The sequence below is a fragment of the Caenorhabditis briggsae genome (assembly GCF_000004555.2).
Source record: "Caenorhabditis briggsae complete genome, chrII, whole genome shotgun sequence".
NCBI classification, from domain to species: Eukaryota; Metazoa; Nematoda; class Chromadorea; order Rhabditida; family Rhabditidae; genus Caenorhabditis; species Caenorhabditis briggsae.
In genome coordinates, this window is record NC_013486.2 from 1,398,412 (window position 1) to 1,413,718 (window position 15,307).

The following is a 15,307-nucleotide window of genomic DNA, read 5'->3' on the forward strand; positions in this document are numbered from 1 at the left end:
ACCCTCCGGAGGTGCATTTGAACCATAGAAAAACTGGCCCTTCTAATACAGGTTTTACGGTAATCCGGATTTCTAGATTTCGCGGTTTTTTGAAAGTTTTCAAAAATGTGCAAAATATCGAAAAAAGAATGAAAAGCGAGGGTGGATATGAATATTCAATGTTGGGATTCGAAAAAAAAACGAATGCGAGAAAAAATTTTTTAGATTCAAAACATTTTCGAAAAATTCTGAAAACTCACAAAGTCCGGAAACTCCATAAATTCAAAATTTGAGTAAATCGAGAAGTTTTATATAATAATTTGGAAACTTAAAAATTCAAAAAAGTTGAGAATTCCCAAAAAACCAAAATTCCCAAGAATTTCAAAATCCGCAAATCCGCAAATCCAAAAAATCATAACATTTCAGATAATTCAGAAATCCCAAAACATTAAAAATTCTAAAAAACTCAAAAATTCGAAAATTTTGAAAATTGAAACACTTTTAGCAGGGGGCCCTTCTACTACAGGTTTTACAAAATTTAACGGCCCATTTACTAAACTAAGTCTAAATATGTGAAATGAAAAGAGTAGTGGTCCACCCTCTCCCACTCCACCCATTGCTCATCTAATTAAAATTCTGAATTCATTCAAACTTTAAAACTACATAATACTAGTTTCACTCGAATAGGTCATCATGAGTGGAAAATTTCGAATTAATTGAAATTTTAAACAAATTGGATTGACATGCTCATCATCACGGAGAATCATCACGGAGTAAATATTCTCAAAAATGTGAAATTTTAAGTTTTAAAAAATTCAAGAATTCTAAAAATTCTGAAAATCCCAAAACATTCCGAAAACTAGATGAGATTTTTCGAAAAATGCAAATTTTGAATGTTCAAAAATCCTAAAAATTCCAAAAATCAATATGAGCTACACGGTTAACTGCCGTATTTCGAAGACCACCCAAGCCTCCAACTTTGAGCTCATGTATCTCGACTCCCATAAGAGATATAAAAAATCTGTCAACTAATAAAATGTTTATTATGATATCACAAACTTTTTATCAGTTACCAAAATTTTGATATCTTTCACTGGAATCGAGATAATTGAGCTCAAAGTCGACGGTTTGGGTGGGCACCTATTAGAGGAAATACAGTAGTTAACCTAGCTGTGATCCAACTCTTTGGATGGAAATACTGGAAATATTGTGTTCAACTTCGAAAAGAAAGGTCATATGATGCATCATAAGCATATCCTTGACTCCAAAATAAGTTTCTCAAATGATGACGTCCCCCCCCCCCCCCTTCGTTTTGAAAACCCTATTCTTAGCACAAAACGAGAGAGAAAAAAGGGGTCCGGTCCATAATTCATCAAGTATTTTCCCCTGCTTACTAGTAGACACATTTTTCCTCGTTTTTCAACTCATTAGGATATATGAAAGAGGTTTGGGGTCCCCTAGTTTTGCGGGGGTGGAGTTAGAGGAAAAGGAGAAAAAGGAGAAGATATAGTTGTTTCTTTAATGATGATTAGCCCTAAAAAGAGTGTTCAAAAGTTGTATAGTTTCGGTTTGGGATGATGTTTGAACGGGTTAGAGAATGTCTTGTTTTGGAAATTTTGGAAATTTTCGGTCCTTTAAAGGAGGCGAGACAGCAAAAATTTCGGGGGCAGTTCGGGGGACGAAATCGCGCCGCCCTTATGTAGACCATTGGTCGTCAGGCGCCTTCGCGCCCCCGTAGCTCAGCCGGTAGCGGCGCTGTACCCCTGAGCTGCCTGTCATGAGTTCAACACCTCATGGGGGTTCTCTATGCAAAATATCAGGAAAACTTCTTTTTTGGTGTCTGGCCTCCTTTAAGTTTCCTTTGTTTGGGTTTTTGGGGATTTCAAAGACTATGGACTTAACGAGTTTTGGAAAATATTGATCTGAAAAAATGCAGAAAAAAAAGGAAAATTGGTAAATTTCAATGAAAATTGGAACTTTTGAAATTTCACAGGTTTTTCAGGGTTTCAGGAATATTAAGGATTTTTTGAAGGTTTTGGAATTACCGTACGCCACCCGGACCGTCCACTTTGAGCCTAAATATCTCACTTTGGAAAGATATCCAAAAGTGTCAACTAATAAAATGTTTATCATAATATCAGCAACATTTTATCAGTTGGCAAAATAATCGGTCGATAGAACTTTAAATTTACATAAAAAATTCACTTTTATATGGGTTTTATAATAAATAAGAAAAAAGAGCTTTTTTAATGTTTGAAGTCGTTAAAAATTGAAAAAAATAAAGTCGGGAAATAAAAAAATTAAAATGTTTGCGCGTGGGATTGCGTGCTTTAGGTGCGAACACCGCGACGGCAAAATACACATTCCCTGACATTTTCCCCGAAATTTTTGTTGTCTGCCCTCCTTTAAGTTTTCTTTGTTTGGGTTTTTGGGGATTTTAAAGACTATGGACTTAACGAGTTTTGAAAAAAATTGATTTGGTAAATTTCAACGAAAATTGGAACTTTTGAAATTTCACAGGTTTTTCAGGGTTTCAGGAATATTAAGGATTTTTTGAAGGTTTTGGAAATACCGTACGCCACCCCACTTTGAGCCTAAATATCTCACTTTGGAAAGATATCCAAAAGTGTCAACTAATAAAATATTTATCATGATATCAGCAACATTTTATCAGTTGATCACTTTTTGATATCTTTCACAGAAAATGAGATACATGGGCTCAAATTTGACGAATCGGTTGACGTTCTATTAGAGTTTTCTATTAGAGGTATTAGAGTGGCAGTTGAAAATCTTGATGTAAAGATTTTTTTTGGAGGATTTTTTCGGAATTTCAGGAACTTGATGAAAATATGGAAAAAAAAGGTTTACGAATTTTTCGGATTTTTGAAATTCTCGAGTTTTCGAAAGTTAGGATATTTTGGAATTTTTGAGTTTCGAATACTTTTTCGAAATTTTAAAATTCTTTTTTTCAAGTTTCGGAGAAATCTAAAACAACCAATACTTTCAAAACTACCGTAAACCCTGCATTAGAAGGGCGGGCCCTTCTATTGTTCCAAGGTACCTCCGGAGGGCCCTTCTATTAGAGGGAGGCCCTTCTATTCTTCCGACCAGTTTTTTTCTCAAAATTTTGCATTTCATGAAAATCTGCCAATTTCTTTTGGGGAGTCCTTTCTCACAGAGGGCCCTTCTATTACAGGGGTCCTTCTATTGTTCCAAGCCCTCTGAGAGTACTTAGGATTTTTGGAATGGAAAGATTTTTCTGATTTTCGAAAATTTTGGATATTTTGGATTTTTGAGTTTCGAATTTTTTTCGAAATCTCAAAATTATTTTTTGAAAAAAAAAAATTAAATAGATAATAATTTTTTGGAAAAAAATGACCCAAAGAAAGCCACCCTCAGTATAAAATATGCTTTAAATTTTCAAAAAATGATTTCATTTTTGAACAAAAAAAAAAAAGAATCGGGAAGAATCAAAAAGGGATTACCCCACCCGAGATAAATGAAATCAGAAATTAAAAAATCCAAAAAAGTATTCTCTATATTTTTTTCTCCGCCTACACTTTCCCTAAAAAAGAATTTGCCCTCTATTGTCTGAAAAAAGAGAAAAATCTGAAAATAGCGAAAATTCAAAAGTTCATGATCTCCTCCCGGGAAAATGGATTAGGAACATTTTTTGGAATTTTTGGACGAAATTTGTCATAATTTTGAAAAATTCAAAAATGCGGTGAGTCAGATGGATTCTGATTGTGAGATTGTGAGAATCTGAGATTCTCAGATTCAGAGATTCCGAGATTCTGAGATTCTGGGATTTTGAGATTTTGGGATTCTGAGAATCTGAGAATCTGAGAATCTGAGATTCAGAGATTCAGAGGTTCAGAGATTCAGAGATTCTGAGAATCTGAGAATATGAGATTCTGAGATTCTGAGATTATGAAGATTATGAGATTCTGAGATTCTGATATTCTGAGATTTTGAGATTTTGAAATTCTGAGAATCTGAGAATCTGAGAATCTGAGATTCTGAGATTCCGAGATTCTGAGATTCTGAGATTCTGAGAATCTGAGAATATGAGATTCTGAGATTCTGAGATTATGAAGATTATGAGATTCTGAGATTCTGAAATTTTAGGATTCTAAGATTCTAAGATTCTAAGATTCTAAGATTCTAAGATTCTGACATTCTGACATTCTAAGATTCTGAGGTTCTGAGATTCTGACATTCTCAGATTCTGAAATCCAGAATCTTAAGAATCTAGAAATTCCAAAATCAGATTCCTAATCTCTTTTGCGTCATCCGATTTTTCTTATTTCTGCACAATCTGTGTTCTTTCTCCCATTCTTTTTCATTTTCTCATTTCTTTTTGCTGAAAATAGAAGGAGAAATTCTATTTCTGTCATTTTGCAACACATCGTCTTCATATCTCTCCAGGGATCTTCTTAGAAAAATAGGGAGCGTTGAAAAATGAGAGACGCAGAGAAAAATTGGAAAATGACGCTTTCTGAAATGAGAGGAGGAGGGCAAAACATAGAATAGCACAATCTGATGAGTTGCAAAAAATTTTGAATTCGTCATTTTTTGGAAAAAAAATTACTGGAAAATCTGAAATTTTGAGTTTCAGATATTTGAAATTTAGAGAAGAGCAATCTAATTTTTTTTAGACAACTTTCGATGTTTTACGAATTGCAAACATTTTAAAATTGAAAGTTTTGGAATTTCAGAAGGTTTTTGAATTTCAGATACCTTTCTATTGTTTCCAGGTACCTCTGGAGGGCCCTTCTATTACAGGGGGGGGGGGGGCATTCTATTTCTCTGGCCGGTTTTTTTCTAAATTTCGCAACGAAAAATTCGACAAAGTTTCGTTCAAAATTCATGAAAATCTGCCAATTTTACCAAAATTTTTCAAGATTTTGATCGAAAAATAGAGTTTCAACAAATTCCTATTAAATTGTGGAGTTCCCGGAATATTTTCCACTGAAAAAGTGCGGAAAATTTTTGTCAAAATCTCGGAATCTCAGAATCTCAGAATCTCAGAATCTCAGAATCTCAGAATCTCAGAATCTATGAATCTCAGAATCTAAGAATCTCGGAATCTCAGAATCTGAGAATCTGAGAATCTTAGAATCTCGGAATCTCAGAATCTCAGAATCTAAGAACCTTAGAATAATCACATTTTGAAAGGGGGGTCCTTTTTCACAGAGGGCCCTTCTTTTACAGGGGGTGCCCTTCTATTTTTCCGAACCCCTCTCGGAGGCCCTTCTGATAGAGGGGTCCATTTATTACGGGGGCCCTTCTATTACGGGGGTCCTTTATTACGGGGGCCATTTTATTACTTCTATTTTTCCAAGCCCCTCTCGGAGGGCCCTTCTATTAGAGGACCCTTCTATTAAAGGGGCTCTTCGATAACAGTTTTTACGGTAGTTAGAAATTTAGAAGTTCAGATTGTGTTGGAAATTTTAAAAATTTCGAAGAGTTCCGAACGTTCTTAGATTCGGAAACATCCAAGAAATTCAAAAAATCCAAAAATTCAGAAATTTTCAAAAATACAAAGCAAAAAAAGGTGAAAATACGGTCCCTGAAGTTTAAAAAATTGCAGATCTGAAATTTCGAAAAACCAAGTTCAAAAAGAAAGAAAATCAGATAGGAAATTGTGTAAAACTGAAATCGGGAATTTTGAACTTTGAAAATTCAAAGTGTAGTTTAAAAATTAGAAGATTTTCGAGTTTTTCGAAATTTTAAAAAGTACTTTTTTTGTTTTTTTTTGTGTGGGAACTACTTCCCAAATTATGCATGACCTCATGCCTAAAAACCTAAAAGCCACTTGTCTAAAGTTCGAAAATCAAAAATCTTATGATTTAAAAAATTTAGATTCAAAAACTGGACAGAAAAGTTATTTGAGAAATCATTGTGAAATCTAAAAGTTGTAATTTTCAGAAATTCGAAATTCTGAATTTCTGAATTTCTGAATTTCTGAATTTCTGAATTTCTGAATTTCTGAATTTCTGAATTTCCGAATTTCTGAATTTCTGAATTTCTGAATTTCTGAATTTCTGAATTTCTGAATTTCTGAATTTCTGAATTTCTGAATTTCTGAATTTCTGAATTTCTGAATTTCTGAATTTCTGAATTTCTGAATTTCTGAATTTCTGAATTTCTGAATTTCTGAATTTCTGAATTTCTGAATTTCTGAATTTCTGAATTTCTGAATTTCTGAATTTCAGAATTTCTGAATTTCTGAATTTCAGAATATATATAATGTCCAAAATTGATAAATTCTTATGAAAAAATTCCAAAACAAAAACCATATAGATTTCAAATCTCTAGGGAAATAAATAACTATTTTATGCTTTTATAAAAAATTAATTTTAGATAGGAGACAATGGTTCTCATGGGAAAAATGTCATTTCTATAATAAAGCTGAAATTTCTTTTTCCAAAAAAACTGACTCCGCCCACTTTAGAGCCGTTTGCAGGTCAGAAAAAAATTACGCAAATTGACTCTGACTATACAGAAAAAACGATGAAATCATTTATTTTTATTTTCTCTCTGCAGCAGAATCTTCTCGTCAAAAAAAGGGGAAAAAGAAGGCAAATCAAAACAAGTCGACGTCTTCAAAAAAATGACGATGCCAATTAAGAATTGAGAAAAAAGAAAAGTCATTGCTCATCTTCTACATCATCTCTCATCGTCATTGTCAGCGCGAAAATAGAAAATGTCAGATATTTTTTAGAGAAATTTAAAATTCTGATTTGTCATTCTAAACCAATTTTCCCGGAAACGTCCGGAAGTTTCTAGGTGGGGGTGGATGGATTTCTCTGGAAAATATTTTTTGAGAAAAATGATACCTATCTCTGGAAATCTGAAAATTTTTTTTGAAAAGATAATTTTTGGGATCTGTACAAAAAATTATTTTGCGCGGTCAGAGTAGGGAGTTTTCGAATTTTTCAGAATTTTGATATGGTGCACATTCTGAAATTCTTCTCTTTTGAATCCTGGGTCCTGGGTCCTGGGTCCTGGGTCCTGGGTCCTGTTTAGATTTTTAAAAATTTCATGAGAATTTTGATTTTTTTGAATCATTTGAAAATTTTGGAAAATTTTGATTTTTTTTTGTATTTTCAGGAATCAACAAAATTTTTGAAAATCAATAAAAACGAAGCAAAACTGTGATGTTTTTATTTTTAACATTCACAAAAACGAAAAAAAAAGAGGATCGTATAACTTAAGTTGTTCTGAAGTTCTTCGATTTTCACCATTTGTTCGAGATGACCATGTAGGCTGGAAGTCGTTCCGAGTACGGTACCACCTGAATCACACCGTACGCATTTTCGTTCGCCGCGATTTCTGCAAAAAAATCGGAAAATGTGCAAAACCCCAATGTTGGATGCTGTAGATCTGTCAAAATACCTATACTCGAGAACTTTGGCTCTCACATATTTAAGTTGATTTTTTTGCGGTTTCTGAGCTCTCAGTAGGTGCAATAATATAGTTTCTAGCTGTTCTAGAACCCGAGATATAACCAGTTGAAGTTTCGAAGGTTAGAGACGCAGCGTGTCTCGTCGTCTGGCGTCTCTAACCTCGAAAACTTCAAAAAGCTGTATCTCGGCCTCTAGAAGCTCTATAAACTTGACGTTTTTTTGTTTTTGAATCTGTTTCTTCGACTTTATCAATCTAAAAACATCACTTCACGGTCAATTCTCTTACGGTACCTCTAAATATTCTCTTGAGCTCCGTTTGGCTTGGCGATGGAGCCGATGTAGTGATTCCAATGATAAGAAGGAGAATAGTGAAGATGGAGAGCATTTTCAGTAATCTGAAAATTCAGAATTGTTTAGAAGTTCGAAAATAATCTTCAAATTAAAATACTGTAGCTCCTCTAATAGAAGTCCACCCAAACTGTCAACTTTGAGCTCAACTATCTCAGTTCCTGTAGAAGCTATCAAAAAATTGTCTACTGATAAAACTTTGGAAATATAATGATAAACATGTTATCAGTTTACATAATGTTTCTATCTTTTACAGGAATCGAGATAATTGAGCCCAAAGTTGACAGCTCGATATGGCGTCTATTAGCCGACCAAAACCGAGAAAACTCACAAAGCATTCATTTTGTATCTCCTTCTTTGTTATCCCAAAAGTTTGGTCCAAACTCACTGAACAACGTTTTTTGGGGAGAAAAACGTCAGTTTCTTAGAGAAATCTGCAAAAATTGAATTTAAAAGGAATCAGGGGAGTCCCAAAAAAGGATGGAAGAGGGGACCAATGGGAAGAAATCAAATTTTGAATTTTGGGATTTTTGAAGAAAAAAAAAGATGACGTCGGATTTTCAGAAATGCTTTTTACCAAAATTTGAAAAAAAAACACCAGATTGTGATTTTACGGTTTAGCTGGGATTCAGAAATTATCTGAAATTCAAAATCTAAACAAAATGTTTAAAAACTCAAAATTTTCAAAGTTAAAAAAAATATAGTATTAAGAAAACCAGCCGGTTTACGCCACCTGCCAGGGGCTCAACCTCCTAGCTTCCGCTGTAGAAATAGATTGACGTCTTCAGAAGACGTCAAAAACAAACTTTCGAAACGATAGAGTCAGGCATTATCTCGTTGATATTTCGAGTTATCTGTGAAAATTTCAAAAATTTTGGTCCAACGGTGACTGCGCTAGGGTCGGCGACCAGGGAACACTCACACACAGAAATTGGTGATTGTTAATAGTAAAGATACTATTTCAAAAAATACTAAAATTCGAAGAAAAATTATTTTCTAACAAAATAAATAATTCAGAAAATCCCCAGAAAATCGAATTCACGGAATTACCGAAAAATCCCAGAATAACAAAAGTTTTAAAGTTTCAAAAACGTCCAACAAGAATCCAAAAATTCAGACAACCTCTAATCATTATTAATAACATTCACCAAATTCCGTTTGTTGGTTTTTATGTCGCGTGTCATTACGCCCACTCAAAGTTAACCGATTGAGCTGAAACCTGGACAGACGGATCAGAAAGTTTCATTAGTTTAGGCCCAACCTTTTCTAATTTTGAAATTTTGATTTTGAAGTCTTCTGGAGACGTTCCTTGGTTTCACCACAGTGAAGGGTGGCGGGCAGAGAGAGCGAGAGAAGAAGGGAGGAAATCCAACAAGGTACTGTAACTGGAGGCCAGGAGGTTTAGCCCCGAAGGGGCGCAAACCGACTGGTTCCAGATAATTTGAGAAAAAGAATTCGGGATTTCAAAAAAGGGAAAATTCTCATGGTCCAAAATTCAAAAAACTTCAAAAATTCGGAAAATTTCCGAAAATTCTGAATTTCAAATCTATTTAAAAAATGACTCTACTCTATTTTATCTATTTCAATTCGTTTCGTTTTTTTTTCAAAGTACAAACTACACAATAAAACTTGCTCTCTCTAAAAAGTGTGCATCACACTAAATTCCTAGAATTAAAAAAGTGCTACTGAAAAAAGTTTAAGGACCCATCTGCACGTTTTCGGCTGTTAGTTTCTAGTTTAGTTTCTATTTGTTCAACTTTTTATTGAATAAATGAATGAAACGGAAAAAAAAGAAGATGGTAATTTTCAATTATGAAAAGTTTTAGAAAAGTTTTAAAATTTCTAGAAAATTCTGGTTACTGGTCATTATCTTTTTCTAGAGAAAAATTTGAGACAAAAAATGCCCAAAACCGGAAACAATCAAGGATATTGGGGACTTATTCATAAATTCAGAAATTTAGAGAATTTGGGAATTCAAAAATTCAGAAATTCAGAAATTCAGAGAATTCAGAAATTCAGAGAAATCAGAAATTCAGAGAATTCAGAAATTCAGAGAATTCAGAAATTCAGAAATTCAGAAATTCAGAAATTCAGAAATTCAGAAATTCAGAAATTCAGAAATTCAGAACTTCAGAAATTCAGAAATTCAGAAATTCAGAAATTCATGAATTCAGAAATTCAGAGAATTTGGAAATTCAGAAATTCATAAATTCAGAAATTCAGGAATTCAGAAATTCAGGAATTCAGAAATTCAGAAATTCAGAAATTCAGAAATTCAGAAATTCAGAAATTCAGAACTTCAGAGAATTTGGAAATTCAGAAATTCAAAAATTCAACAAGTTGATTTTTTTCAGGGTGATTTTTTATACTATTTTTTTTTATTTTTCAGAAAACAAAACAAAATTTCAAGAAAATTTGTGTAAAAATAGTAAAAGTGTTTACTTTTATAGTATAAAACCAGTTTTTTTCTAATTACCAAAAAATAATAAAAAAAAGAAAAAACGTAGCCAATCAGTGATTAGTGATAAAAGAGAATGAAATAAGTCAAAAGATATAAAATATTCGAAAATCTGAAAATTTCAAAAAAAATCCCAAAAAGTTGAAAACTTGAAATTTAAAATTCAGAAAATCGCAAAAATCCTCAAGTTTCAAAATTTCCAAAAATACAATTTCATTCAAATTTCTAGAATTCTTCTATTTTTTGCTATACTACACGACTACTATACTTTTTCAGAGAAAAAAAAATGATGTTGACATTTAAAATTAAAAGAGGGACATGCCCCCAAATTCAGTTGGGACCGCCCAACTAATTTTCGGACCAATTTTCTGTTTCCCAAAAGTTCAATCGACACGCAATCAGCTCTCCAAAATTGGCTTCAAAAATCTGAAATTGCGTTCAAAAAAAAATTTTTTTCGGAATTTTTTTCAGATAACGTCAAGGATATTCTGAAGTAGAAGTTTTTTTTTCTATGGAATATTCTGAAGACGATTTGTCTGAAATTTTTTTGGAGGCGAAAAATAGATAGGAGACAATGGTTCTCATGGGAAAAAAAAGTCATTTCTGTGGGTGGACAGACAGAACCGAAAAATGAAAAATTAGTTTTTTTGGAATTTTTCTAAAAAACGAAATTCCTAAATTTTCCAAATAGAAAACCTTGCTGAAAGTTGCCTGGAAAAAAAATTTTTCTAGATTTTTTAGCCAAATAAATGTAGGATAGTGCTAATTTGATTTTCAGTAAAAAAAAAGCTGAAAAAAAGTTTTTTTTTTAGGAATTCCATTATCCCTAATGGAACCATACTGAAAATTTCAGAAAAAAATATTTCAAAACGAATAACATTACGAAATAGGTCAAAACTTGCCAAAAACGTAAAATTCTGTACAAATTTCAAAAATAATAAAGTTTCTAGCTCATCTGGGAGCCGAGATACAGTTCTTTAAAATTTTGAAGGCTAGAGACGCCAGACGACGAGACACACTGCGTCTCTCGCCTCCGAAACTACAATTGGATATATGGCTTCTAGAAGTGCTAGGAACTTGGTTTTTCTTCTGAACGACTTCTCTTCATAAGGGGTTTTCAGATATATAATTTTTTAGACGATACAAATAGTTTTGAAAATTTTCCAATTTTCACATTGTTCAATTGTTTTCAAAATTCACAAAAAAGTGAAATTCGCTGCTATTCTGTCAAAAAACCAAGCTCATAGCGCACCTGGGAGCAGAGATACAACCATTTGAAGTTTTGAAGAGACGCAGACAGTTAGAGTGTCTCATTGTCTGCGTCTCTAGGCTCCCGAAACTTCAAATGGCTATATCTTGAGTTCTTGATAAGCTAGAAAGATGAAAATTGAGCGGAAATGTTAGAAATCATTCGAAATTTTATTGCCATCAAAAAAATTCGAAAAAAAAATTTCCTGAATTTTCGACATTTTGTTTGATAAATGAAAATATTATTAAACTATTATTTCGAGTGTTTTCGCAGTGAAAATAAGCCAAATCGAATCACGGAGCACTAAGATACAGTCGCTGGAAGTATGGGAGGACAGACAACGAGACACTCTAACTGTCTGCGTCTCTCGCTTAACTTCAAATGGTTGTATCTCTGCTCCCAGGCGCGCTATGAGCACGGTTTTTTGACAGGATAGCAGCGAATTTCACTTTTTTTTGTGAATTTTGAAAAAATTGAACAATGTGAAAATTGGAAAGTGTTCAAAATTATCTGTATTGTCTAAAAATCCTATATCTAAAAACCCCATATGAAGAGAAGTCGTTCAGACAAAAAACCAAGTTCCTAGCGCTTCTAGAAGCCGAGATACAGCGATTTAAAGTTTCGGAGGCGAGAGACGCAGGGGGTCTCGTCGCCTGGCGTCTCTAGCCTCCTGAAACTTCCAAGGGCTATATCTCGGCTCCCAGGAAAGCTAGAACGTTGGTTTTTGAACTGAAATCAAGTACGAATATCAAATTTTCGAAATTACGATGAATATTCAAAATATATGATTCAGGCCTTTTCTGGTAAGGCTAAAAATGTTGTACTAGCATAATGGTGGCTTTAAAAAACTAAAAAAGAAACTTAAAACTAAAAAACAGATATTATAAAAATAATGAATCTCAGCTCAAAAATGTTGTTTCGCCCCTCGACAAATAAGAATCAAATTTCAGCCAATCGCGTGTTTTCATATATGTTCATCGTATCGGAAACAGCATTCATCTCAGTCGGTCACATTTTTCTTGAAAATCGGAAAAAAAAGAAAATGAGGAAAAAGTCAAATTCGATTAAATTGAAGATATTAGTGTACATCGTAGTGTGGTGTGTGTGTGTGTGTCAAGGGGGTTAGCAAATTGTAGTTTCCGGAACATTTTTCCTAGAAGATTCTAGAAATATTTATTTTGAAAATGTGGGCTTTCAGGTTCCTGTTGCGAAAATTCCTATGTTTTTAGAAATTTCAAAAAGCTGGCTTCCAAACTTCATTTCAGTTCAATACGGTAATTTTAAAAATTCTACAAAAAATGATGAAAGAATCGCGTTTTTAATGCCTCTAGGAGCTGAGATACAGTGAATTGAAGTTTTGGAGGCTAGAGACGCCAGACGACGAGACACGCTGCGTCTCTAGCCTCGTTGAAGAGACGCACAAAGTGGAAACTTCAAACGCCCGTATCTCGGCTGCCAGTGAAGCTAGAAAGTCGATTTTTTGACCAAAATGAAGCTTGGATATTGTAAAATTGGGAAATCTAATGAACACAATTAATTTTCAACAAAAATCAAAACAGTGAATTTTTGGAAAAACATTAAATTTTTCCCAGCATCTCAAAATTCAAAAAATTTACTTTATTTCACTCTAAAAACCAACTTCCTAAGCTTTATAGGAGCCGAGATACAGCCGTTTAAAGTTTACAAGAGACGCAGACAGTTAGAGTGTCTCGTTGTCTGCGTCTTTAGCTTCCAAATTTTCCAGTGACTGTATCTAGACGCTCCGTGGTACGATTTGGCTCGGTTTTGTCACAAAAGACTTCAAAATGATAATTCAACATAAAAAAATTCAAGAAAATAGAGAAAACAATTTTTTCTTGCATCTCTGGCTTTTTCAACTTGACATTTCTTGTCCTTCAAAAGAACCAGACCTTGAGTTTTGTAGATTTTCGGATTTGCCACTTTTGATAAATCATTTTGGTTCAAAAACCATTTTTCTAGCGCTTCTAGAAGTCGAGATACATCCAATGGAAGTTTCGGAGGCGAGAGACGCAGACGACGACACACTCTAACTGTCTGCGTCTCTGGCTTAACTTCAAATGGTTGTATCTCTGCTCCCAGGCGCGCTATGAGCTTGGTTTTTCGACAGAATAGCAGCGAATTTCACTTTTTTTTGTGAATTTTGAAAAATTGAACAATGTGAAAATTGGAAATTTTTCAAAATTATCTGTATCATCTAAAAAATTATATATCTGAAATCCCCTTATGAAGAGAAGTCGTTCAGAAGAAAAACCAAGTTCCTAGCGCTTCTAGAAGCCGAGATACATCCAATTGAAGTTTCGGAGGCGAGAGACGCAGTGTGTCTCGTCGTCTGCGTCTCTAGCGTTCAAAACTTCAATTAACTGTATCTCGGCTCCCAGATGAGCTAGAAACTCGATTCTTCTTGAGATTTATTCAGAATTTTTCGCTTTTTTCAGTGCCACTTTCATTAACTGACTTTATTCTTGAATTTCTTGTTTTTTGCTTTAAAAACATCAAAAGGAGCAAGTGGGGAAAAAATAATAAAGAGACATTTTTAAGAGATCAAGTTATAATATTTTTTTCAGCGAAAACTTTTTGGGATGAGAGAAAAAAATTAAAGGGTGGGGGGGGGGGGGTGTTGACTAGAAATTGTTATGGAATCAAAGATTAATGGGTTGGAAAGAAAAATAATAATAAAGCTGTGAGGTAAAATTGAAGTTTTCAGGGGGATTTTTCAGATTTTCAGATTATCTGAGAACAGGTGAATAGATGATTTTTTCAGAAGAAAAAAACACAACCAAAATAAAAATATCGGAAAAGTAAGAGAGATCAATGATTAAAAATTAGAATGTTTATGAATTTAGAGGCGGTGGCCTAGGATCCCAAGAAGTCCGCAATTTCTAGACCATCACCATATCGTACATTTTTCTGTGGGATTCATGAAACTTGTTGTGGGACACTGCCACGCGTCGGCAAATTCTGGAGAGTTTTGAAGTGAGCCGAGCATTCTGGAAAAAATATTTTTATTAGAAAAATCAAAATTTTTGTAAACCAGCAAAAAAAAGCAAGAAATTCCCTCGTAAATCAGAGAAAAACGAGGTTTCTAGCTCATCTAGAAGCCGAGATACGTCGCTTTGAAGTTTCTAAGGTTAGAGACGCAGCGTGTCCCTTCGTCTGGCGTCTCTAGCCACTCTAACCGTCTGCGTTTCTCAATAACTTTGAATGGCTGTATCTCGGCTTCTAGACGTGCTAGAAAAGTGGTTTCTAGACTGAGTTGAAGTAAATTCATTGAATTTTGAAAGCTAAAAAATATTTCCAATGGATTTGAAATTTTTAAAACTCAATTTTTTGATTTCCACTTAAAAATTAAATTGATCAAATTTCCCAGTTTCTTGAACTTCAATGCAGTCCAAAAATCAACTTCCTAGCGTTTCTGGCAGCCGAGATACAGCCGTTTGAAGTTTCCAATGTCTGCGTCTCTTCAAGAAGGCTAGAGTGTCTCGCCGTCTGCGTCTCTAGCCTCCTAAACTTTAATTCGCTGTATCTCAGCTCCTAGAGACGGTAAAACCGCGATTCTTTCATCATTTTTAGTAGAATTTCCAAAATTACCGTATTCTCTCCTCCATATGTGGTTGTAGTTTGTAGGTTTTTGATCTTAAAGCACACCATCCTTGGGTGTACGCTAAGAAGAATAATTGGTCTTGCGAGTACTTTTCTAGGCCAGGCATACGGGCGGAATTCAGAGTTCCAGAATGTTTCCAAGCCTGAAAATAGGATAACGGTTAGGGTATCTTGTGGTCTGCGTCTCTCATTATGGTCCAAAAACCAGGTTTCTAGCTCATCTGGAAGCCCAGATACAGC

General features: G+C 34.0%; 3 protein-coding genes across 3 annotated transcripts in view; all 3 read right to left on the bottom strand.

Moving 5' to 3' along the window:
• Positions 1–6,632: 6,632 nt before the first annotated feature.
• CBG25461 lies at positions 6,633–6,668 on the bottom strand (the record flags this gene model as incomplete). The annotated part of the gene is made up of 1 exon (XM_045241732.1): positions 6,633–6,668. One exon carries the CDS (start codon positions 6,666–6,668, stop codon positions 6,633–6,635), a length of 36 nt encoding a protein of 11 aa, XP_045100314.1.
• A 742-nt stretch (positions 6,669–7,410) lies between these two features.
• On the bottom strand, positions 7,411–7,776 carry CBG20235 (the record flags this gene model as incomplete). Its single annotated transcript, XM_045241733.1, has 2 exons — positions 7,411–7,545; positions 7,678–7,776. The coding sequence occupies 2 exons, from the start codon at positions 7,774–7,776 to the stop codon at positions 7,411–7,413; spliced, it is 234 nt and encodes a 77-aa protein (XP_045096989.1).
• Positions 7,777–14,354: 6,578 nt separating this feature from the next.
• CBG20236 overlaps positions 14,355–15,307 on the bottom strand; it is a gene marked incomplete at both ends in the record, with an annotated part of 10,142 nt that continues 9,189 nt past the window's right edge. The window contains 2 exons of the mRNA XM_002629808.2: positions 14,355–14,454; positions 15,056–15,210. Of these exons, the coding sequence (XP_002629854.2) occupies positions 14,355–14,454; positions 15,056–15,210 (255 nt within the window). The remainder of the gene's footprint in view (positions 14,455–15,055; positions 15,211–15,307) is intronic.